The 23,914-nt window shown below is 51.5% G+C and overlaps 2 protein-coding genes across 4 annotated transcripts in view; both read right to left on the reverse strand.

Annotated features, from left to right (window-relative positions):
- Acacb (acetyl-CoA carboxylase beta) overlaps positions 1-3,410 on the reverse strand; it is a 105,313-nt gene extending 101,903 nt beyond the window's left edge. For all 3 annotated transcript variants that reach the window (XM_041648403.1, XM_041648402.1, XM_041648401.1), the window contains exon 1: positions 3,261-3,410. The gene's annotated coding sequence lies outside the window, so the exon portion shown is untranslated. The remainder of the gene's footprint in view (positions 1-3,260) is intronic.
- Positions 3,411-15,170: 11,760 nt separating this feature from the next.
- On the reverse strand, positions 15,171-23,758 carry Ung (uracil DNA glycosylase). Its single transcript, XM_041648478.1, has 7 exons — positions 23,552-23,758; positions 22,906-23,112; positions 22,223-22,318; positions 18,688-18,785; positions 18,298-18,386; positions 17,275-17,453; positions 15,171-16,186 (listed from the first exon to the last, which is right to left on the reverse strand). Exons 1-7 carry the CDS (start codon positions 23,669-23,671, stop codon positions 16,046-16,048), a joined length of 930 nt encoding a protein of 309 aa, XP_041504412.1. The 5' UTR covers positions 23,672-23,758; the 3' UTR covers positions 15,171-16,045.
- Positions 23,759-23,914: the final 156 nt, after the last annotated feature.

Consider the following 23,914-nt stretch of genomic DNA (forward strand, 5'->3'; position numbering starts at 1 on the left):
AATACAGTGTCCGTGTAATTATTTCAGGTAAAGCTAGCCTTGTGGGCAGTGGGGTGCTGGGGACGCAGCCCCGCCGCTCATATTACTACAAAAGGCGACTGCTGCCAAATCTGAGACGACCAGGGTTCAATCCCCAGGGCCCACATAATAGGAGAGAACTGATTTCTACAAATCGCCCTCTGACCTCCACACAAATGCTGTGGCATGCACTTGCCTACATACGTAAACACACAAATCCATAAATGTAATTTAAAAATTTTTAAATGCCTCCAGAAATTAAGAAATGTATCATGAGAGTCAAAACTCTTCCCTGGGGTGAGTACCAGTCTTTCTAATGCTTATGTCCCACCCCATATAGCTCCCTTTTGCTTCTGGATGCTGAGTGAGAAACTTCTGAGTGTCTAGGGGGAGGGGGGATCTCTCTACATAGCCCTGACTGTCCTGGAACTCACTATGGAGACCAAGCTGGCCTTGAACTCACAGAGCTCTGCCTTGGAGTGCTGGGATTATAGGTGTGCGACCCCAGGCCTGGCTGGGGGTTGCGTCTAACACTGTCTCTCTTGCCCTTCATAAATTGTCACAAGAAGGCAATAAAACAGCAGCAAGGAAGGTCACCATCCTGAAAGCGTTTTACAAGTCCTCAGGAGAAGTTCTCTCTGTTCACTGACAGATAGTTTTCCAAAAGGTTGCAGAAGCAACCCTGGCACCCTCAGAGGCCCAACAGGTTCCTCAGGCAGGAGCGTGTGACGGGGTCAAGGCCCCCCCCACCCCCCACCCCCGGCTTCTGCAGAGAGGCCACTCCCATCTCACACACCCTGCTGCCTGTACACTCAAGTACCCTCACAACCACACAAGCCTCTCTCCCCAGTCCTTTTCCCTCAGGGCTCAGTCCACCTTTGCCAAGACCTGTAGGCACAGATTAAGATGAAAGATATCGTCACCTTTTTTGACAACAAGGTGGCCTGTAGGGACATTCGCTTGTAGATCATTATGCCTGGCATGGTACTAAGCATGTAGTTGGTGTTTAATAATGGCACTGGATAAGTAAACCCATGCACACACTGAGCACCAAGCAATGGCATAAACTGAGCTGGACTTCTGCACTTTAGAGGTCTGGTTCCTGCAAGTGCACCTGCAGCAAAGAAAATGAGCAAAGGACATAAGCTAATGTCACCACCACAGGAGGTGGCAGAGGGAGGGGGGAGCCAGGGAGAGACCCTGACACAGGCAAGTTCCACACGTGGACATATGAAATAGTGTCGTTAGAAAGAGCAAGTGTGTGAAAAGCATTTCAATTGTTGCTGAGGGAATAGCATGATGGAAAGAAAAACACCCGGATGGAGCGACCTCTGGTGATCTGATGACGCACTCTGTGCTCACTCCCACTGAGAATGCAAACTCCATGGAACCTGCTTAGGAAATGCTTGTTGCATTTCCAACGTGCAACAGACAGTGGCCTGGGACTATGGCTATGCTGTGCCCCTAAAGGGCCATGTGCTGGAGAGCTTGTGCGCAGCTGGAATGGTGTTGGTGAGGACGGGACCTTTAAGAGGTGCAGCCAGGGCAAGCTAATCCATCATGGAGACACAGACTCCAGAAAGGACTGGTGCTGGCCTCCAGGTGCCTTAGGGCTTTGTGGGGATGAGATGCCATAAAAATCTCTCGGCTCTCCGGCCTCACCACATTCATGTGTCCCATCAGGATGCCATCTTCCACACTGGGAAGTCACAAGAAGGCTCTAACCAGAGCCAAACAGAAGCTAAGCATGCTCTTAGACCTCCAGAACTTTGAGTTAAATAAACTTTTTTTTTTTTAAACAGTATCAAGCATCAGGCACTTTGTTACCGTGGAAACCAAACCCAGGCAGGCAGACACAGCGGTGGCTCGTGACAGTCTCGCTGAGTGCACAGCAAGTGAACCACACTCAGACCTGGAAACTCTGATGAAGAGAAAAGGAGCGCTTCCCGGGACTGACTCCTCTCGCTCCATGCCAGTCTTATTCTGATGGGGAGCCGTGATTCTAACACCAAGCTTGGCCAAAGTTACCACGTGGAAAACTTCAGGTTTTTTCCTTATGTATTTATTTAAAGACACAGTCTTACTATATAGCCCTGGCTGTCCTGGAACTCACACCGTGTAGACCAGGATGATCTCAAACTCACAAAGATCCATCTGCCTCTGCCTCCCAAACGCTAGGATTAAAAGTATGCACTTCCCATCTTCCTTCCTTGTTTGTTTATCATAGCATAGGGCCCAGAGGTTACAGGAACAGGAGTGAGTGGAAGTGGGGAACTGTTCTATAAAGCTGCCAAGACCCCCTCTGGGCCTGTCCCTCTCCCTCTACAAAACGCAGAGCTTCCCCCTTTCTCGGGAGTTGCTCTCAGAATGGCATGTCCGCACACACTCAGTTTACACACACGTGTGCCTGCCGAGGGCCTTCAAGGCTCCTCCGTCGATCCCTCCATTCCCAGAGCATTGTGTTTGCATGAGCCCGCCCTTACCCGACTTCCACTTTAGAGTCTGGACACCTGAGGCTCAGAGCAGCTCAGTCTCTCAACCTATCTCAAACTCTGGCCTGTCACACACACGTCCCCCTCTCAACACACAGATACAAATAATTACCATACGTCCCAGGGCACTCCAAGTTGTGCTGGCCGTGTGCCTTTAAGAAGGGGTGGCAGACCAAAGTCTCAGCTAACGGTTGCCAGTGGGAAGTGGTATGAGTTTTCAAAGCTCAGGGTCTAAAGTGGACAACAGGGACGGAAGGAGGGCCCCGAGTAGGCATCTGTCCCCCAAGTGGTTGCCTTCCCGTGAACTGACACAGCTGACCCCCAAACTGGATGCTTGTCAAAGGTTTTATTTAGTTTCTTTGCTCCCTAGGGCTAGACTAGAACCCAGGACCTCACCTGAGTGAGACAAATGCTCAATCTCTAAGCCACACCCCTAAGCTTATTTTTATTTCTTGCAATTCAAACCTAAGTAACAGCAGTCTGGTGCCCGAGCCACAAGCCTCCCGTGACAGATACAGGAAGCTGCTGGGCTCCAGCAAGTGCTGGCCTGCAGCCAGCACCACAGTGTAGCAGGTGGAGGGTATGCTTGCTGTCCACCACCACCACCCCCCAAAAAGAAAAAGCCCCAACACATTCACCCTGTCTCTGCACAGTCTTGGAGGGACAGCATGTCAGTGTCCCGCAGCCCCTGTCTATACTTGGACTTTTCCTCCCACCCAGTTTAGTTCCCGAGTGGTTAGGGCCACTTACCGACACTGGGGACACGGCCACCAACTCCATTCTCATCTGGTCTCACAAGTGCCCACAGGGTGACTAAGAGAAACCAGCCTCCAAAGTATCACCTTTCAGTAGGAGGCTGTGGTGTGCTGTATCAGGCCACAGGGGAGGGGCTTGGCCCGCGCCCCAGGGCAGAGTGGGGTTGGAAGTCCCTGCAGCATGTCAGCACACCCTTACCTGTCACGACAGCCCTGGCCCTGGCTCAGTCCTCACGGTCTTCACCTGCCTCTCTCCGTGGTCTGGGCTTGCCAGCACAGAGGACCACCTCCCCTTGGCTTGCCACACTCCTGTACTTAAGCCTACTTTGTGTTCACGCAATCTTTCTCCTTGCCTAAGCCTGGTTCTCAGCCTGGTTCTCTGGAGTCTATTTTAAATGCTCCCACAGCCAGGCCAGGTGGTGCCAGTGGGTGAGAATACAGAGTGCAGCCTTGTCCTCAGCCCTCCGACACCTGCCTGGAGAGGAGGAGGAGGCTCAGCATTTTCTTTTCTTTTTTTTTTTTTTTTTTTTGGTTTTTCGAGAGAGGGTTTCCCTGTGGCTTTGGAGCCTGTCCTGGAACTAGCTCTGTAGACCAGGCTGGTCTCAAACTCACAGAGATCCACCTGCCTCTGCCTCCCGAGTGCTGGGATTAAAGGCGTGTGCCACCATCGCCCGGCAGCATTTTCTTGTGATGGGCCACACTGGACACTGTGGAAAATGTCTCAGGATAGAAAGTGGGTGGCCAAGGACTTCCCAGCTGCCAGGAGAATGGCATAAAGCCAACCGTAGTTACTAGGATACGAAACACTGCCCCTGGGGATGGTTGATCTGTACCCCTGCCTGTGGGGACAAGGGTATCACAGGCCACAGTATTTCTCCAAAGCCGATCCCATCTGCAACCTGATGTAAGATGACATGGTGTCCAGTTTGCCTTGTACCCGAGTAAACAGAAGCCCAATGTCACGCATGGGCCACATGCCATCTGCACTCAGAGAGCCTGGGGCAGAGTATGACGCTCTGGCACTCAGAGAGCATCATCCTGGCCAGATTTTGACCTTATTCTGAACCAGTGTCCCGCATCTAGAAAAGCCACCTCGCACGCAGTATTGCTGTGAGACCCGATAAAGCCTGTTTAATCATTCTCTGTCGATCCCAGTGGCTCTTCCAGACAGAACAAGGCCGACAGCTTTGACTTTGAGCACCCCACTCCACGAACAGAAAGAAACAGGCTTAAGGTGGGTTCACGGGTGTTCTACTCAGGCAGAAGGCCACTCATAAGGTGGGCCAGCCCAGACAGGAAAACCCCCACATCAGGCACCCCAGGACTCTTGAGATGTCTGAACTGCCAGCAATGAGCTGCTGGGGGCAACACAACCCGGGTGCTTTTTCCAAAGTGAGGAGGTTCTGGGCCCTAAGCTGCACCAACATTCCATCTGCTCCCTGGCCCGGGGATGGGGGCTGCTGAGATCCAGACCACTTTGCAGGTTACTGGGAGAGAGAAGGGTCAGAAACACAATCCACAGGGACAATGAAACTGAGAATGCCAGAAGTGTGGTAGGGAGCAGCAATTCCCAGTGTGGCACAGAGTTAACTTGCATCTCTAAGGCTACTGGGCAGGGCGGACAGCCACAGGCTGGGGCTTCCCTCATGGCCTCATTTCCTGTGCCTCTGCTCTACGAAAGCCCCACTTCCTGGTTCCCTCCTATGGAAGAGAAAACCAAGGCCTGGCCAATCCCTCTGGCCCTTGGTGGCCTCACTCATGAGTCTGAGTACCCAGCCCTCATTCTGATTCACAGGTGGGGTGCTCTCCTCCTGAACCCTAAGGAAGGCCCAGGTCATGAGAGCAGGAAGTACTGTCTGATCAGGTGTGCTGTTGGCTGCAATCTCAGGGCCCAAGCAGGAAAGGGAAGAGGGCAGAGGGCAGCCTGGGCTACACAGCAAAGCTACGTACATCTCAAGGCTAGAAAGGTGGCCGGCCGGCGGGAGGTGCATGCTGCCAAACCTGAAGACCCACACTTCAAAAGGAGGAGAGAAACAACTGTCGCAAGCTGTTGTGGGGCCCACCACACCCATGAAATGGCGTGTGGCTGTCAGACCACACGTATACACATATACACAAAAACTAAACAGAGCCGTCTCATTTCAGAAGGAAGTCCTGCGGGGTGTACTGTGGCTTCCTAGAGCTGTGGGTTACTTTCATCTGTTCTCTTACCTCAGGGACAGACACAGAACAGAGTCCCACAGTTCAGGTTTTCCTAGAAAGGGTTTTAGGGAGACAGGAGTGTTTTGTTCAAATAAAGGAAAGCTTTTTTTTTTTTTGAGATAGTATTTCATTACAGAGCCCAGAACTTGGTATAAACAACAGGCGAGTTTTGAACTCACAGAGATCTGCCTATCTCTGCTGCTGTGTACTGGAATTAAAAGTATGAGCTACCGTGTGTGGACTTTCCTGGTTTTAGTTTTATTTTTTATTTTTTTGGGGGTGGGGGACAGTGCCTGGCAGTATGGCCAGGCCAGCTTTGAAGGTAGCAGGCTCCTTCCCCAGCCTCCCACGCACTGAGATTACAGGCATGCACCATCACACCTAGCTCAAAAAGCTGGGGTGGGTTGGTTTTTTTTTTTTTGGAGATAATTTATTTTTGTTCTGTGTATGTCTGGCTATGCATGAGTTTACGCACATGAATGCCTTTGCCTGTGAAGACCAGAAGAGGACATGAGGCTCCTGGAGCTGAAGTTCCAGGGAGCTGCCTGCTGCCTGATGTGGGGCGCTGGGACCAAACTCCTCTAAAGAGCAGCGCATGCTGAGCTGTCTCCCCGGCCCCTGGAAGCCCCTGCTAACTGCAGCTGCCTGTAGTCACACAGCTCCAAGGCACAGGGACAACTTAACATGTAGAGGGAGCAGGCTGTGGATTATTCAGTCCCTCAGCTGGCTAAGGAGAAGCTGAGGATGATGCTTCAGGTGTGGCGGAGCCACGAAGATTGCAGCATGCTTGAGGCCAGCTTGGGCTTTAGGGTGGGGGCCTTGTCCATGTTCTCAAAGGAAAACAATTTCCACAAGCAGCAGAAAAAGAAGTAAGCAGGAGGCGAGGCCCCATCAGTCAGTCAGTAGTTCCCAAACTTATCACATGCCAGAGAATGGGTCTCCAGAGAAGCCCAGCTGCCAGGCCGAGAACAAGCAGGTAATTGGCAGGTACATGGCTGGTGCCAAGTCCACTAGGCGCTGGGGCATGGGGCATGCATAGCGTTGGAGATATCGGATCGGAACTTCAGAGTGGAAAACACACCTGAGAAAAGCCGGTGCGTCTTGATATAAGCATTTCAGGTGATTACACGACAGGGCACTCTGTGAGTGCTGGCTTGAAAAGGCACAAGCACAGTGCCCAGCACATGACAGGTGCCCAGTTAGTGCCAAGAGAGCCCATCCGAACTTCAAGCTGTAAGAGAAGTTAATGGGAGCCTTAACTTCCCCATCTGCAAAACAGGGACAAAGATAGGAGCAACCCCACCAGCCTGCTAGGTGATGGAGCTCACCAGGGTGAACTGCTTAGCCTGACTTCATGTCCACGGTGACCGCCATGATAGCTGCACTTTGCTAGTTCACACTGCTCCTCAAGTAGTGCTGGCTGCCCCTGGGAAATCTCACCCTTTGCTTTACCTGGTATCAGCTGGAACATCTCTTCTACCAAGTGAGGCCTCCCCCAAGCAGCTCCTGAGGCTGGACTATTACAACACATGGCCTGGTTTAGTGGAGCAATCTCCAGACTCCAGAGGGGGCTTTCCCACCAGCCTCAGAAACTGAGGTGGCAGTGTTGGTGGGAACTGAGCCCCAGGCGAATAGCCTCCCTGGGAAGGAACAGTGTGCTCCCCAGCTTGCCATTTCCAGATGCAAAACCGAAAGTCATTCTAGATTCCCCTCCTGGGGTCAGAGCTCTGCGCCACTGCCGGCCAGGCAGATTCAACACTGACTATCTGTTGCACACTCATGCTGCGGCCTTCCTGCGCTGACCTAGCTGTCGTGAGGATGGCAATGGGGCTGGGGAGGGCTGGGAGGTGGTGTGGGTCCAAGCGCATTGAGAGCAGCTCCTAAGGCCACTTCAGCTCCGCAAGATCAGTGATGTGGAAATTCCAAGTACAAGTACAAAGTGGGATCCAGGCCCCGGAAGTCCAGCTGGAACCTCTCTTCTACCTCACCAAGTGGGAGCAGGGTGACCTCACTGAGGGAGCAGGGTCTATGTCAAAAACACAAAAACCGGGACTGATGAAATGGTTTAAATGGTTTAGCAGATAAAAGTAGGGATTGCCACACCTGACAGACCCGAGTTCCATCCTTGGAACCCTCATGGTGTAAGGAGAGAACTAGCTTTCCCGGGTCATCTTCTGACCTACACGCGCACACACTGTGGCGTGGGTGCCTCCCTAATTTGTTTAATGAAAGCATTAAAAAAAAAAAGAACCCGGCAGGCACGGTGCACATGCCTATAATCCCAGCCATTGCATGTAGAGGAGGCAGTAGCAGGAGCTCACTGCCAGCCTCTACTACAGACAAGCCTGAGTCCAGCCTGGCACACCCAGAGTGTCTCAAATCAATCAATAAATAAAAATAAAACAAACAAACAAACACCCCAAGAGCCCTCCGGAGGCTCACGGCCTGAAGGGCTCAAGCGTTTCTCCATTCCTGCGCAACCCTGAGCTCTCGCCAAGCTCCTAAGCCTTGCTTTTCTGGTGCACACAAGGAAGGCAGATGGCAGGAAAGCTGGCTGACACTAACTGTGCTCACCGGTGTTCCAGGCACCAGGCTAAGCAAATAATCTAAGATCAATTTCAAGCAGCCATGAGCCCTAGGGCCATTGCACAAACCTGTAGCCCATCTCCCTGTTTCCAGTCTGGTCCATTGTGCACAGAGGAGCCAAAAACATCTCATAAGAGAGTCACAGACAGCTGGGTGGTGGTGGCGCACGCCTTTAATCCCAGCACTCCGGAGGCAGAGGCAGGCGGATCTTTGTGAGTTCGAGACCAGCCTGGTCTACAAGAGCTAGTTCCAGGACAGGCTCCAAAACCACAGAGAAACCCTGTCTTGAAAAACCAACTGTTCTGGGTATATGGATCTCCCGACTGGAAGGTAAGCTCCGTGAGACCAGACAAGGCTCAAACCTGGGCATGCTTCTTCACTACAGAACTCCTGGCTGACGGCCTCTGCCCAGTCCCTTTCTACCAAGATACTTGAAATGCAACTTTGAAAATAAATCCTTTTGCAGGTCGCAGATCCAGTGAACTCCGAGGGACGGAGCAGATACTCAAGATGCGACCAAGGCCTGCCGATGGCACGGAGTGCGGACTGTGACTTCACTAGCTGCTTATTCCCGCTTAACAGCCACAGGAACTCTGACTCATGTCCTGATGCTCCAGGACACGGGAGAGGCCTAGGCGTCCTCCCCCACCCCCAGGGAAGAACAGGCTGTAGCATCACAGCAAAATCAATGGATCCTTCTAACTTCTGCCAGCTGCAAGGCTGGCATGCGCCCACTGGAAAATGGCTGCTTTCTCTTGCTAGTCTGCCAAACGGTAAATATACCATTTCCTTTATTGGTTTCTGCTTTCTAATTTCTTTTGGAATACAGAGAAACTACGGTATCAGATCATGGATCTGCATGAGTAGCAATGTCCCCAGAAGGTAGGAGAGCGGGGACTGAGCTAGGTGAGCGCAACAGCAGAGCCTGCAGTCAAGGCCCAGTTCCCACCTGTGCCTCACCTCTGCCAAGCTGCGCCATGCAGGGTCCCTGAAGGTGCCCCACAGTGACAGAACTCTGTGGTCCTGCCTCCAAGGCTCTGTGCTCCTAGGGACAATGTGGGTCCCAGACTGGTCCACAGCCTGGCTCCACCTTGCTCACCCACTGTCCCACCCTGATGAAAGGGTAAACATGAGACCAATCTTCCCTCACAAGAGTAAGGAAGAACTTCTAGTCAGGTGATGACAATTCCTACACTGGACAATCCTAAGTACTGAAGTTTACAGAGAAGAGCTCAGAATTATACCTTCAGTACCACTCTTAATCGGGAATTATTTTCACTTTACAAGATTGAGTGAGGGCCAATGGGATTGCTCAGCAGGTAAAGAACGGCACTTGCTGCTGCCAAACCCGATGACCCCACGTCATCAGTGGTGAGAGGGGAGAACCAACTGACCTCCATACGCTCCACATCTGCGCAAATACACAAATGTAAAAAAATATTCAAGGAAGAGAAAAACGACTGATACCACCCTTGAGCAAACTAAAGAGGCCTTTCCTAGAGAATGGCTGCTCCCACAGACCAGGCACAGACATGAGTGGCTAAGAGGCTACAGAGCAGGGTAGAAGCAGGGGGGACCTGGGTGAGACCTTTATCATCTACCACTCGAATGACCTGAGCCATCATGGCTTGGCATTCAGACCTGGGGACTGGAATAAATCACACCCGTGGCTTCCCCTGAGCACCCTGCTCATTCTGCCACAGCAATCAGTCCTGGAGTGCTCTGCTGGGTTCCATGACAGCAGCCCTGGGTTCCTAGAATCCAGGTGCACAAGCCGGCCACCGGGAGCCATCTCCCCACCTCACCCCACTCCTGCCACAGTACGTCAGTCAGTGCAACAGCTGAAGACAACAGAACGTGGAATGCGTGCCCTTCCTGGCTGCTGCTCCCACACTCCACTAGGGACACATGGGCTCAATTTGGAAGTGAAATTCCTGACTCATAATTCAGAGATGGTGTTAGAACAAAAGATAGCCAAGATTCTATTAGAGGAAGATCTGGAGACCGCCTCCATGTCAAAATACTAACATGCCCGTATCCCTGCACGACCTAAAAACTGTCTAATGCCATTGTCACTTCTGCATTGGATGGAAACACGATAAATACACAAGGTGGTTTGTGCAGCTCCTACATAGGGATAAACACACCCACAACGCCTTCCCAGGGCTTCTGGTGGAAGTCACGGACAAAGCAGGTGCCAGGCCTGCACTTAGGACTCCACTGAAGACTGGAGAAGCAGGGGGGCTGCAGTGAGTTCCAGGCCAGTCTGGATGACTCAGCAAGTTCCAGGACGTCCTGGAAAAACAAATACCAACCAAAGACACAACAAAAGACGATGCTAAGTTTCAGGAATCACCCTGTCCTGGAGCAGTTGAGATGACCACCCACCTATATGTAAGGCCATTTATATTGTAAAATAATTGTAACGCAGTAGCATGGGAAAGAGGCATGTACTGCATGAAAGTATAGAACCCTTATAACAAACTGGCCGGGCGGCGGTGGCGCACGCCTTTAATCCCAGCACTTGGGAGGCAGAGGCAGACGGATCTCTGTGAGTTCGAGACCAGCCTGGTCTACAAGAGCTAGTTCCAGGACAGGCTCCAAAACCACAGAGAAACCCTGTCTCGAAAAACCAAAAAAAAAAAAAAAACAAACTGTTCACCAGCTCCCTCAGTGTCCCCTAAACCCCAAGTGGTTGCTTTTGTCTGGGGCCAACACTACACTGTGCACGCGCATACCACACACACCTTCCCTTGGAGGCTGACTGGCTTTGAGGTCTGTGACCCCGGGGAGGGGAGGGCTCACTTACTTGGCCTTGCTTTCCCCATAGCTTCCCAGCTGTGAATTCACAGAGACGGTTTTCAAGCTCCTTGTTGGCTGAGGCCAGGATCTAAGCTGCTGGCACCTCACCGCTGTGTCTGTAAATGTCACTTTTAGATTAACCAACCCCTACTGTTTAAAAATATCCCCCAGAGCATTTAACCTTCAAGGCCCTGAATGGCCAGGCTGACCCATGCAGGGAGGAAAATGAAACTGCAGCCCTGCCTGGAGCTGCACTCCCTGGGAACTGGTCCACCCCTCAACCCCACAGCTCACTTTACTTCCAAATTCCTAGGGACTTAAACAAGAGCCAGCTAAAGCCCAAAGTGTCAGAAGCAAAGGGGGAGGTGACTCTGGCCTGTGACAGAAGTGAGTCCACACACAGTGAGCGGTGAGCGAGCGAGGGAAAGACACCCAGAGATGGTCTGGCAGCCCTACCCAACACAGTTTTAGGGGACCCTCTGCAATCGTGTCCTGCTCATAAAATATTCCTAATTTTTTTGGGGACGTGAGGATTAAAAAACAAGGCTGCCTTATTCGGAATTGGCTGGTTCGGGGGAGGGCTGAGCAGAACAGAGGAAGCCAGCCCCTGCTGCAGTCACAGGGTGTTCTGGGACCTGTGGGCCAAAGGTCACCTCCAGGTCCCAGCTGGAACTGGCAGCAGACAAGTGAGCAGAAGCCACTTGGCAGCACTGTGCTCAGACGAAGGGGGGACAATAGTATAGGGTTTCGAATTCTGTCCCCATGGCTGTGCTAGCCATGGCTGTGCTATGCTGTGAAGCCAATGAGGAGCACGGAGTCAGTACAGGGGGTTCTGGCCACTCCTGGGTCACCTGCTACCCTGCCTGGGCTACTTCACTTATGGGCTTATTTTCCAGTTGTTTTCTGGGGGTGGGGATTCTCCAACAGGCTTTGGGGTAGGAAGCAAACTTGTCCTCTTGTCCTCTTGGCTGCAGTGTAGACCTGCACTCAAGCACACAGCTGGGAATAGAGAGTGAAGCCCAGGGGTAGCGCGGTAGCCTAGCCTCATTCCCAAACCATTAGCGGAGCTCACATGATCCCCAAAGAGGTTCCCTGGAAAGTGCTTCTCCTGGAGAGCTGAGTGACTTAAGGCATTTTGGACAAGCCCACCAAATATATTTCCTTTTCCGGCTGAGTACACAGCTCCTGCTGTGCGGTTTCCAAGGGCCCAGGTGCTCTCCCCAGCCACTCTTCCCTTCTCTCCCAGTGACCTTGCAATTATGATCTAGGCAGGGGTTGACTGACAAGATTATCCAGCTTTGTTAACAGGCTCACGTGAGTTCAATCTACAGAGCCATCTCCAGCGAACCTTCCAGTCTTTGCTCAGCTTGATCGGGAAGGGGGTGGGGTGGGGTGGGTGTCCTCAGGTTGACTTGGGCCAACTCAAGTGTCTCTCGGTTACCCCCATCCATCATAAAGTTTTGGAAGGCTGAAAAGCTGCTAGTATCACATACATACCCATACATGCTTCTCCACTGAAGCCTGAGACTATTCCAGGAGAGGACTGAAGAGGACCTGGCATTCAGAGCGGAGAACTCAACTTTGTCCTGCTGGGCTTGGGCCAAAACCAGGGAATGAACTTTCACACAATTAGTTTATAACTTGGGGTTCCCAGGATGACATTTGCATAACTGACTTCCTAGCCCCAGAGGGAGGTGACAGTAACCATTTTTTTTAGGCAGGTCTTCTCAGGCCTCCTACACTGTGCCGCACAGAGGGGCCTCTGCTATCTGGCTGTGTAGACTGATTTACATGCATATAATTCTTCCTGACTGGCCAGGGAATCGTCCTTCTATCCCCAGCTGGACCAGCATTAAGGGATCGTTTTCTTGGACTTTTCATCCCCATACGAGGGTCAGCGAGCTGTTATAGGCAGACAGTGTCTACACTAACATGTTGAGGGGAAGCTACTGGATGGACACCGAAGCCAGATGAAATTGATGCCACCATCTACACAGCCTCACCCGCACGCCCTTACATACTGTGTCCTTGGCTGTTTCTCCCAAGACCCTAGTCGTTCCTGCAAACGTAAACATTTAAACCTACCCTGCCCACCCCATTCTGTTCATTTTTTAAAAATATTTATTTTATTATGTATACAACATTCTGTCTGTGCATATGCCTGCAGGCCAGAAGAGGGCACCAGACCCCATTACAGATGGTTGTGAGCCACCATGTGGTTGCTGGGAACTGAACTCAGGACCTTTGGAAGAGCAGGCAATGCTCTTAACCTCTGAGCCATCTCTCCAGCCCCCTCTGTTCATTTTTGTACAGTACGGAAGAACACACCTGCAATGTGGAATCCCCCCAAAACTACTTGTATACGATTAACTTGTGTCTTTCCAGGGGGCGGAGTTGGGAGGGTCATACATCCTTTAAGATGCTCAGGCATGATGGCCACACCTTTATTCCTGAACTTGGGAAGCTGAGGCAAGGATTGCCGTGAGTTCAAGGCCAGTGTGGGCTATAGAGCAAACTCTATCACTTCACCTTTCAGAATGTTCTATTACATTTCCACATCTATTTGCCATTATTCGTCTTTTACTGTTGAGAGAGCACTGCTATGAAGTCCAGGCTGGTATCCAACTCCAGATCTTCCTAACTCAGTCTAAGCTAGTGGTTCTCAACCTTCCTGATGCTCTGACCCTTTAATATAGTTCATGTTGTGGAGACTCCAACCATAGAATTATGCTCGCTGCTACTGTTGTGAATACCTGCCAGGTGGTGGTGCACACCTTTAATCCCAGCACTTGGGAGGCAGAGGCAGGTGGATCTCTTCGAGTTTGAGGCCAACCTGGTCTACAAAGTGAGTTCTGGGACAGGCTGCAAAGTTACAGAGAACCCAGTCTCAAAAACAACAAAAAAAATTGAAAATATCTGATGCAACCTGTGAAAGGGTTGTTTGATCCCTAAAGGGGTGACAATCCACATGTTGAGAACCACTGGTATGTGTCATAGCAACTTCAACTTGGTTGAGACGGGGTGTCTCTGTGTAGCCCTAGCTGTACTGGAACTAGCTCTGTAGACCAGGCTGGCCTCAAACTCAAGAGATATGCCAGCTCTGGCGTGCTGGGACCAAAGGCGAGTGCCACCACCGCCTAGCTAGTGTTGTGCATTTTCCTAATGACTGATGCAGGAGGCCCAGTTCAGCATTGTGTGTGGTGGCTCCCCTGGGCTTGTGGACCTGGAGGCTATAAAGCTGAGCAAGGTACTAAGCAGTATTCCCTTGTGGCCTCTCATCAGTTCCTGCATCCACATTCTTGTCCTTTTCCCTGGAAGTGTAAGATGAAGCAAACCTTTTCTTCCCCAAGGTGCTTCTAGTATTTTATCACAGCACAGTGACCCTAAGGCTGAGTGTTTAACCTGCATGCCTATCTGTGCACGTGTGTGGCTGGAGTTATAAATTCAGGTCCTCCTGCAAGGACAGCCAGTGCTCTTTACTACTGAGCCACCTCTCCAGCCTCTCTTGATTTTTTAAGACAGGGTTTCTCTGTGTAGCCCTGGCTATCCTAGGCCAGAGATATCTACCTGCTTCTGCTCATCAAAGGTGTGTGCCACCAATCAATGGCTGTCTGCTCCTTGTTGCTTTTAAGATGGCTCCCCTCTTACAGACCTGCACAGTGTCACCCTAGCTGGCAGAGATGGGCTTCTCACTTTGCCTTTGAGCAAGGGAGTTCACCACATGGCTTTGGGGTGTCCCTGAAGACCCCAGTAGGCAAACTCAGGCATCTTCCTCCTCAAGGAGCCTATTTGTTGACCCGGAACACAGAATCTTACGAGCCACCTTCTGTAGACGAGGCCAGGAAGGAAGCACCGTTTCTTCCTGGGCCTACATACAGCCACTCTGCAACTTGGAGCCGGCTGTGTGCACCCATGGGAACCAAGCTGCACCCTGTTCCTTGATTCATTTTGCTTCCTTCCTCAACACCAGTGAATCCCACCTTCATTTAGAAGGCCCGCCTGACAGCCACTTGGGCCAATGGGGTCAGTCACACCCGAACCTCATATTCCCAAGAACAGATCAGAACTCAGCCAGAATCCCCAAAGGCTTGCTTCCCCGCTGAAAACTGTCTTTGGGGTCCCAGCAGACCTCTACCCCGGCCAACCTGCCCACAGCAGCAGTATACTGCTACAGGCTGGCAGTGGGTGGCCCCGTGGAGAGCTACACATAGGCCATAAGGACAAAGGGCTGCTCTTCCTGCAATCAGTGGTTGCTATGGTGACAAAAGCAGCACAGGGTACCTGCAAATAAATGCTAAGGAACAGTCAGCACAAATCCAAACTCAACAGTCTTTATTATCCTGCCCATGCAGGGTCACTTCTCTAACCAGCTCGATCTACTGAATCCAGGGTGAGGTATAAACTTAGTAGATTGTCTCTCAAAAAAGAATTGAAAAAAATAGATGTACTTGCCCATCTTATAAAAGACAATATCCTGCAGTGTTGCAGAAAAACATAATCTGCGTGAATTCAGTCCATAAAAACCAGGACCCTAGGGCTGGATCCCCAGCTCTTTACACAAACCAGCATCCGGCCATCTGCTGTGGGGAACCCCAACCCCAAAGCCAGGAGAAGAACTCCCCCCCCCATTTAAAACAAAAACAAACCTGTCTTCTGCTTTGCTCAACTTACCACTTGCTTAAGGCAAAAATCTAGACAAGCAGCAGGATGGGCAACAGCCACTCCTGAGCCCAGGAAAACACACACTTGCTCCCTTTGTAATTGGGAACAGTCTCAATTTCTAGCCTCATTTCTTAAGATCACAAAACACCCTTTAGAGCCAGAACACCTTGAAACCTCTAGTCTAAAGGCAAAAGTAAACAGCAGTAGGTGCCAAAATTTTAGCTGATCAAAAGGTACAAATCTCTCCCGCAAGCCAATATAGCCCAGAGGGCCGAGTATGTGACTGGACCATGAGAAGCCACCCTGACTAGCCCATAGAGTTTCAACCAAGTGGCAATCGGGGTCTGGTTGCTAAAGTTGTGGTTTCTGCAGCCTGGCTGGCACGTGACTGCTTTACAGAGATCTTTCCATTGTCCTCACAAACAGAAACTTAACAGCAGGGACATTTTCAGTGACTTCTAAACTGGTCAATGCTTCAGTGGCAGCATCCCAGAGCCACTATTGGAGACAGGTGGCCCGCACTGCAGATCACAGCTCCTTCCAGTTGATGGGCCTCTTGCCAGACTTCTGGAGCAGTTCATTGGCTTTAGAAAAATGCCTACATCCAAAGAATCCCCTGTACACCGACAGTGGGGAGGGATGGGCTGTCTGCAGGACATGGTGACGCTTCTGAAAAAGAACAGAGTTGAGTGTAGCAGCAGGCACCTTGTCCCTCTAGACTGTGCACGCTCTGCCCCGCCCACCTTCTTGCAGTGTGTTCAGCCCTAGCACTCACAAACTTGAGGCTCAGCTTTGCCGGGCTCAGAGGCATAGGGCAACATCTGCAATGACAGTAAGTGGCCACACTTACTACCCAGTTATTCTTGCTCTGACCATGGTCAGGTGACATTTGCTATGAAGCAGCAGCGATTCTAAGTTCACCCACCCCTGTCCCCTAGGCAGCTGAGTTGCTTTAAGGCTGGAAACAGAACCTTGGTCCTCTCTGTAAGAGTAGTTAAGTGTGATTAAGTGCTGAGGTTTCTTTCCATTTGAGACTGTCTAGCTCCTTAACACGGAGTGACTGTGTCCCTACCCTCAAAGTCATTCTGAGATTTGACACATACCAGGTTCAGTCTCACTGCGGTTTGGACGCAGCTGCTCCCAGAGGCCCTAGTAAGCTTCTTCTGGCCCCCTCTCCCCACTTCTGCCCCACTGTCTACACCCACCTGCAGCCATTACTACAGAAATAGTGGCGTTCAGCCCAGGAGGCAACGCAAAGCAGTATTGGGACATTTTAGGGACACAGGTGACTAGACTCACTGGTAAGACAGGATTCACTGGTAAGATGGGTAAGAGGGCTCAAGGAAGACGCTGCCTCAGGTTCTTGTTTCCGTGTCTTGGTGACAGGGAGAAGATGCAAGCGCTCTGGTGCTGCTGGGCACTCACAAGCAGCACCCCAGCTCAAGTGCTCACTGCCTAGGGCATTTGCGAGTACATCTGTCTGATTCAGTGGAAGGCCTGTTTTCTGTACGGCCCCAAGTTTCTCGGAAGCAGGACACCCGCCTTATTCATCAAGTACTACATCACATGTAAACAGGGTGCCAGGGACCATGGTGTACTTATCACAGGGCAGGTTAATGCTTCTATTATATTATATCCCTAACTGTCAGTGGGAACCTGATTCTAATTATAATAGATTTAAAACAGTGTCTCACGGCTGTGCACTCAAGGCACCCGAGGCTCCCTGGCTCTCTGTGAAGCGGTTAGAAGACACATACCCTATCGATGGCACTGCCCTTCTTCTGAGCATAGGAGCCCCAGAGCAGGAAGACAAGGCCAGTCAGGTTCTGGTTTAGCCAGGACACAACTGCATCAGTGAACTGCTCCCAGCCTCTCTCCTTATGGGAATTGGCCTGGTGGGCGCGGACAGTGAGGACAGCGTTGAGGAGGAGGACACCTGTGAACAGGGTGGAGAGGGTTAGGGCCGCACAAACGAGCTCTACAGAGGCTGCACCGACCAAGCCACTCACAACAGACCCAGGGAAGAAGTGAAATTGGGCCATAAAGAAAGTTACAACACGACCAGCAGTGACCTCTGAGCCAGATTCAGGACTCTTTGTTTCATATCTGCCCCCTTAGCACCTCCCAGTTTTGGGTAGTAAACAAAAAACAAAGTGTTCAGAAATTCATATGCTAAGTAATATTAAAGAACCAAAAAAGAAAATGGGCCCAAAATAGTTGATGGCAACAAAATCAAACTGTTAGGAGCCAAGAACAAACTGCCAGGAGCAAGTGTGTTGGAACTAAAACTACAATGGCTAAGAGTGGCTGAGGAGGGGCTGCAGAGATGGCTCAGTGGTTAAGAGCAATGACTGCTCTTCCAGAGGACCAGGGTTCAAGTCCCAGCATCCACATGGCAGTTCACAACTGTCTGTTAATTCTAGTTCCAAGGAACCTGACATCCATGGCAAAACACCAATGCACATCGAAAAAGAAGAAAAAGAGTAGCTAAGGACAACACAGGGTAAAAAGGCTCTAGGATCTTAGAGTCCTTGTTACAGGATGGGCGACTTTTGAAAACACAGCAATGGGAATGGAGACAACTCAGCAGTTAAGAGCATACCGACCCTCACAGAGGACCTGAATTTAGCCCCATGGTGGGCAGCTCCAGGGAACACAGTGCCTCTGCCTCCACCAACATTAGCACTCAAGCACACACACCTACACACACCTACACACCCAGGCATACAGGGACAGAGGATGGACAAGAAGCACAAGAGCAGGCTACTGGCATTGGTTACCTTGTCTGGCCCACCCTGACAAATCCCCATGGCCAGGATGAACAAAACCATCGATGTCTGTAGACAGCTCTTTAAAAATGTTTTCCAAACTGAAACCAAGGCAGAGAAAAGCACAATCAACCAGAATCCCCAACAGTTTGAAAATACAAGTCTCCACAGTGGGCACGAAAAGGTTAGAAACAAAAAGCCAGGATGGCATGGGAAGAGACAGACACCCACAACCGACTAGCACCTACTACAGCACCGTGGAAGAACTGAGTAGGGCAGTCACAACCCACCTTCTAGTTCTTGGTATATGCACCCTCCACCAGCAGTGCCAATCCTCAATGACCCAGCCATCCCAATCATACCGCCCATGACCTGACTGATGCCAGCTGCACTATGATGTACCTGGGTGGAGGTGGAACTGGTCTTTGCACACTGAAGCAGAGCCCGTGAGCTTGATTAGGGCCGTGATAAGGATCCTGTCCCAGAATGACAACCTTCACCTGTAAACCCAAGTATCAGACAATACCAGGTTCAGTAAAGAGCAACACATGGTGGACACACAGGACACCACAATGAACAGTGGAGCCCCACTAAAGGACCAACTGAGGACCCCAAAAGGAACAACCCACCACATGCTTGCTTGCAGCCCCATTAACACCCCATCCTTCACTCAGTGGCCTCGATGTAATGGCCCACTTAGGTTTCTCTTCACTTCTCACACGACAAAACTTGGTAACGCATGGAACCACTCAGAAAACATACGGAGGAGGGACCATCCTCGCCCATCACACGTTAGCACCGCATGGGGGTAAGGGGAGGTGGTCACTGCAAGCTAAGCACTTCTCAGTACCCATGGAAGTCCCTGTAGCACACAGACCACCACCTTTGTGGATGACAATGTTAAAAGGCCAGACACTCCTGGCCTGCTACCACCTACTGTGCTGGCTTTCCCAGGCGGTCAGCCTGCTCTCCTTATGGGAAAACACTGCTGGGCTGGGCAAAGGAAGACCCAACTGGAGCTTCACAGACAGGCACCCAGATCCCTCCCCACAGCCGATGACCACAGGACTGAATGGGCAACACGCTGAGAACGAGGCCAGGTAACAAGCGCTGGAGTAGCTGGCTAGCCATGAAGGCTGATGCCTTTCTCAGGTGTGGACACAGACCCCGTCTTGTCTTCACTCTTCTGCTTCCCTGTCCTTCCAGCATTTCCTCCATGGTCAACACCTCTGTTCCCTTAGAATTCAGCTGCAGGCTTTGATTCCCACTGTGCAGCTCTGTGCCTGCCTCAGTGCCAGACAGCATTCTCCATGAAGAACCTGGGCACACAGAACTTTCCTGTTTTAGGACTCTGGGGATGGGGCAAGGACAACTGTGGACAGAGCACTTGGTTTCCCTGAGCCTGTGTGTTCCCCACAGAAGTCCCCAGCAGAGGCTGAGAGGACCCAGGGGTCTTCCTGACGGTAAGGCACGGCTGCAGCCCAATGGCCTCACCATCTACTTTACAGCTCCTGGGACAACAAGGCATTTACTAACCCTAAAACCAGTGACAGGCAGAGGCAAGGCTGGGGCGCACAGTCATGCAGCCACGGCACACACTGAAGTGACACGGAAGACATGGTAAAGGCAGGCAATCAGTGAAGAGCCTCCATGTGCCACCCAGGCCTTCAGACCAACTCCAACAGAGGAAGTTCACTTTCCTGGAGAACAATGACTAGCGGAAGCTGGGAGGGATGGGGTGGGGCCGGGGCCCTTTTGTTTTTTCCAGGTGGGTTTCTTTCCCTGTGCAGCTGACAGTCCTGGAACTCACTCTGTTCAGGCAGCTCTCAAACTCACTGACCGCCTTTGCCTCCAAGTGCAGGAATTAAGGTGTGCACCATCACCACCCAGCAAGGAGAAACAACTTCTAATGATCTACAGCACACTATAGTAACCTCAGTTGACAACAATTAAATAGGAGCAAGAACTGGAATGTTTCCAAAACAAAGCAAAGATGAGGGCTGGAGATGGTCAAGAGCAAGCACTGGCTGCTCTTGCAGAAGACCTAGGTTCATTTCCCAGCATCCACATGGCCCTCTTCTGGCCTCCCAAAGGGTCTGCATACATGTGCTGCAGACATACACATTCAGGCAAAAGTGTACAAAAAAATGTAAAAGCCTTTATTAGAAAAAAGGAAAACAAGTAAAGATAAATGTCCGGGGTGACAGCTGTGCAATGTCACCATACCTGCAAAGCACGTACAATCAATACGTGTTCATCAAAAATAAAAAAATACGGGGCTGAGATGCTTCAGTAGGTAAAGCTACTTGACTACAAACCCAATGTCCCGAGTTCAATCAGAACCTAATGGTGGAGGGAACAAGACTCCTTTAAGTTACCCTCTGGAAGAGAAAGCAGCTGCTGTAGAGGACCCGGGCTCTATCCCAGCACCCATGTGACGGCTCAGACCTGGCTACAACTCCAGTTCCAGGGATCTGACACTCACACAGATACACATGCAGGGAAACACCAATGCACATAAAACAAGAAGCATTTAAAAAAGAGAAAGGAAGGATGCCGTACACCAAAGCTCTTGAGAACGACAGTCCAAGAAAATGAATCAACGTTCAAAATGCTAAGAACCAAGCACTCAGACTACAATTCCGGCTGAGAGGCTGTGGTAGTGCATCAAAATTTAAGGCTGGGTGGTCTGGAGAGATGGCTCAGAGGTTAAGAGCAATGACTGTTCTTCCAGAGGTTCTGAGTTCAATTCCTAGCAACTACATGATGGCTAATTACCATCTGTAGTAGATCTGGTGCCCTCTTCTGAACCAGAAAGCACATGCAAACAGAATGTTATATACATAATTAATAAATAAATCTTAAAAAAATTAAGGCCATGGCTCAATGGTAAGGCACAATACTGACACTATGAGCTCGACTCCCCAGCACTGCAAGAATCAAAGACAACAGAAAAAACAAAAATAAACCAGAAATTGAAGGTCGGCCTAAGTAAGTTCAAAGCCAGTATGGGTAACTCAGATCACCGTCAGAATGAAATAGGTCCAGTTGCACAGCCTTGAGAAATCCTGGTTCAGACCCCAGCACAGCCAGTGGCAAAGGCTATGACAGACAATGCTAGAGTTCCCGGGGGTATGACCCTCTAAGCAGGAGGCAAAGCAGTCTCTACACAAATCCACACACCCAAGAGTTTGCTCAAGCAAACCATGGCTTCAGGGTCCACACTCAACAACGGTCTGCACCTGAGCAGGCTGAGGACACTCAGGACTATTCAACTCTGAGTATCTGCTCACTTGCTCTACTCCTTACCAGTCTGAGAAAGGCTGGCTGAGGAAGCCAGGAGAGTGGAGTTACCAGGAGCCATCCAACCAGACGGTCATTCAGAGTAGCGCAGGCACGCTACCTGAAACAAGCACCCCAGGCTATTCTTCCTACCTCGGTACAGATACAACAGCACTTGCTTTTGCCTTTTATTTTGTTGAGTCAGGGTCTCAAGTAGCCCAGGCTAGCCTCCAACCCCAAGTGCTGAGATTATGAGTATGTGTTAACTTCTTTGCATTTTCCCCACATCGCACATAATATGAACGGAAAGACCCTCACTTCTCTGTTCCCACTGCCTATGATCAAGAGACTGAAATAACCTTGGGGTAACAAGGTTCTTTCTTATAAATTTTTTTGTTATCAAAGAATTTAAGAGAAAAAAGTGAGCATGCAAGCAAATGTGTACATATACGTTTCCTGTTGTTTTGGAATAGAATATGGTTAAATGAATAAACAGCTGGAGCTCCGTCCAGTGGCTGAGTGCCGTGGCTCAGCTCAGCTCTGCTCCCGCAACACAACCGAGCCTCACGTTTCAGGGTCACTTAGTCCCAAATCACGGTCTAAAATTAGGAAACACTATTTGACGCTTCCCTACACAGACCCCAGTCTCACTTACATCTCGGATGTCACACATCTGGGTCCACGTGAACACCTGCTCCGGAGGCGGATAGACCTTGTGATGTTTTCTCTCTTCAGCAACAAAGCCCATTAGCTGATTTCAAAGACAAACCAGACTTAAAAGCAGATTCTCACAGGAAACCATAAAAAGTAGGCTTAAAAACCTTTGTATAAAATGTGTTTGAAGCCTCGTTTGGTTCTTTGTATGATTTAAACCCCATTTTTTTTTTTTTACCCTGGGCTGGATTAAGGTTGATTCACTAAGCTACTTTTATTTCAGTGACCCCGACTCTTTGCCACCCCTTAAAACGTCTTTTGGAGCCCAGAGTCTGCCCCCCCCCCCCCGTTGGCAGCTTCTGACCCTCTAGGCTACAGCTCTCGAGTTGGGATTATAGTCCGAGACCTTAAACCTTCTTTCCCTGTTTTAAAAAAAGGCTAAAGGTCATTTCACTCAGTCTGGTTGAGGGTTTACCCACGAGGGCAGCTGGCGCCAAGCGCGCCAACCGGAGTTCAATCCCAGATGCACGTGAAAAGGAGCCTCCTCAAATTGTCCTGCATAGCCCTCCTCTCCATAGGAATACCAGCCAGAAAACCACCTCCCAGCCCTTGCTTTAACCCAAATACTAGGAGGCCGAAAGACAGCCGCCCGCAAACGCAGGCTGCACCCGCGCGCCCACCGACCTTGATGAAGTACGGCTTCCTGAACTCTCCGCTCAGGTGCTGCTTCCAGCTCTCGCCGAAGCCGGCGGGCACGTTGCGAGCGGCGAGCCTGAGCAGGGCCGCGGCCTTGTTCCTCTGGATGCGGACGAGCTGCTCCTCGCTGAGCGGCGACGAGGGCGGCGTGGCCGGCTCGTCCTGCCCGACCCGGGCCTTCTTGGCGGGGCTGGCCTGCCAGGAGTCGGGGTGGGAAGTAAGACTTCGCGCCCTGGCCCCCCGCAGCCCCCGCGCCAACCCCAAAGGTCGCCGCCCGAAGACGCCCATGGCCGAGCCGACCTGGGCCGAGAAGACCCGGGCTGAGCCGCCGCAGCGCCCCGCCCGCCTACGCGCCTACGGCCCACGCGGCCTTTTCGCGGCAAAACCGCGCCCGCCCCCTGCCGCCTGTGATTGGACCCCATGAAGGGAGGGGAGGGAATCTTCACGCCGATTGGCTCGGCGGAGGCCGAGCCCCATCCCCATTGGTTGGCGTCTCGGCATGGCGGCCGCCGACGCGCGCGGCTGTTTTGAACCCGTAAGGAGGCCGGGTCTGGCCGAGCAGCGGCGAGCACGGTGCTCCTGGCCGGAACCCCGCCGCCTCTCCCCGAGTCCCGCACTGCCCCGCACGCCTCACCGTATCGCCGCTGTCCTCGGCAGCCACGTCTCCCTTCGGGGTGGGCTCGGGGCTGCGCGTGCTCTGCTTCCCGGTAGGGGTCGGGGAGAAGAAAGAGTAGAGGGTTTTCTGGCCGATCATGCCTGCACCGGGGACCGAGCTCCGGGACACTTGCAGCAGTGCTCACGGTTGGCGCTCCGCCGACTGCGCCAGTTCGAGCCGGGGGCGGGGAAGCTGGCAGGTCTGGGGCGGTGGGGCCCAGCGCGCATGTGTGGGAGGGGCTGCGGCACCGCCCCTGGCGAGGTGGGGCTTGCGAGGCCCCGCCTCCTCCTGCACAGGTCTCTCTCGGGTCTCCTCCGTCCTCGTTACACCACCAAGACTCCC

This window comes from Microtus oregoni, unplaced genomic scaffold (assembly GCF_018167655.1).
Source record: "Microtus oregoni isolate MIOR12 unplaced genomic scaffold, Mior012 000003F_ref0000135, whole genome shotgun sequence".
Lineage (NCBI taxonomy): Eukaryota > Metazoa > Chordata > Mammalia > Rodentia > Cricetidae > Microtus > Microtus oregoni.

What these genes read in the sequence shown, in the direction of transcription:
- Ung (XM_041648478.1), bottom strand. Translation starts at nt 23,671, where the DNA reads ATGATCGGCCAGAAAACCCTCTACTCTTTCTTCTCCCCGACCCCTACC. An exon ending in GGAAGCCGTACTTCATCAAG is followed by an intron (nt 22,319 to 22,905) that starts GTCGGTGGGCGC and finishes CTTTGAAATCAG; the next exon opens with CTAATGGGCTTTGTTGCTGA. An exon ending in CCAGTTCCACCTCCACCCAG is followed by an intron (nt 18,387 to 18,687) that starts GTACATCATAGT and finishes CCTTGGTTTCAG; the next exon opens with TTTGGAAAACATTTTTAAAG.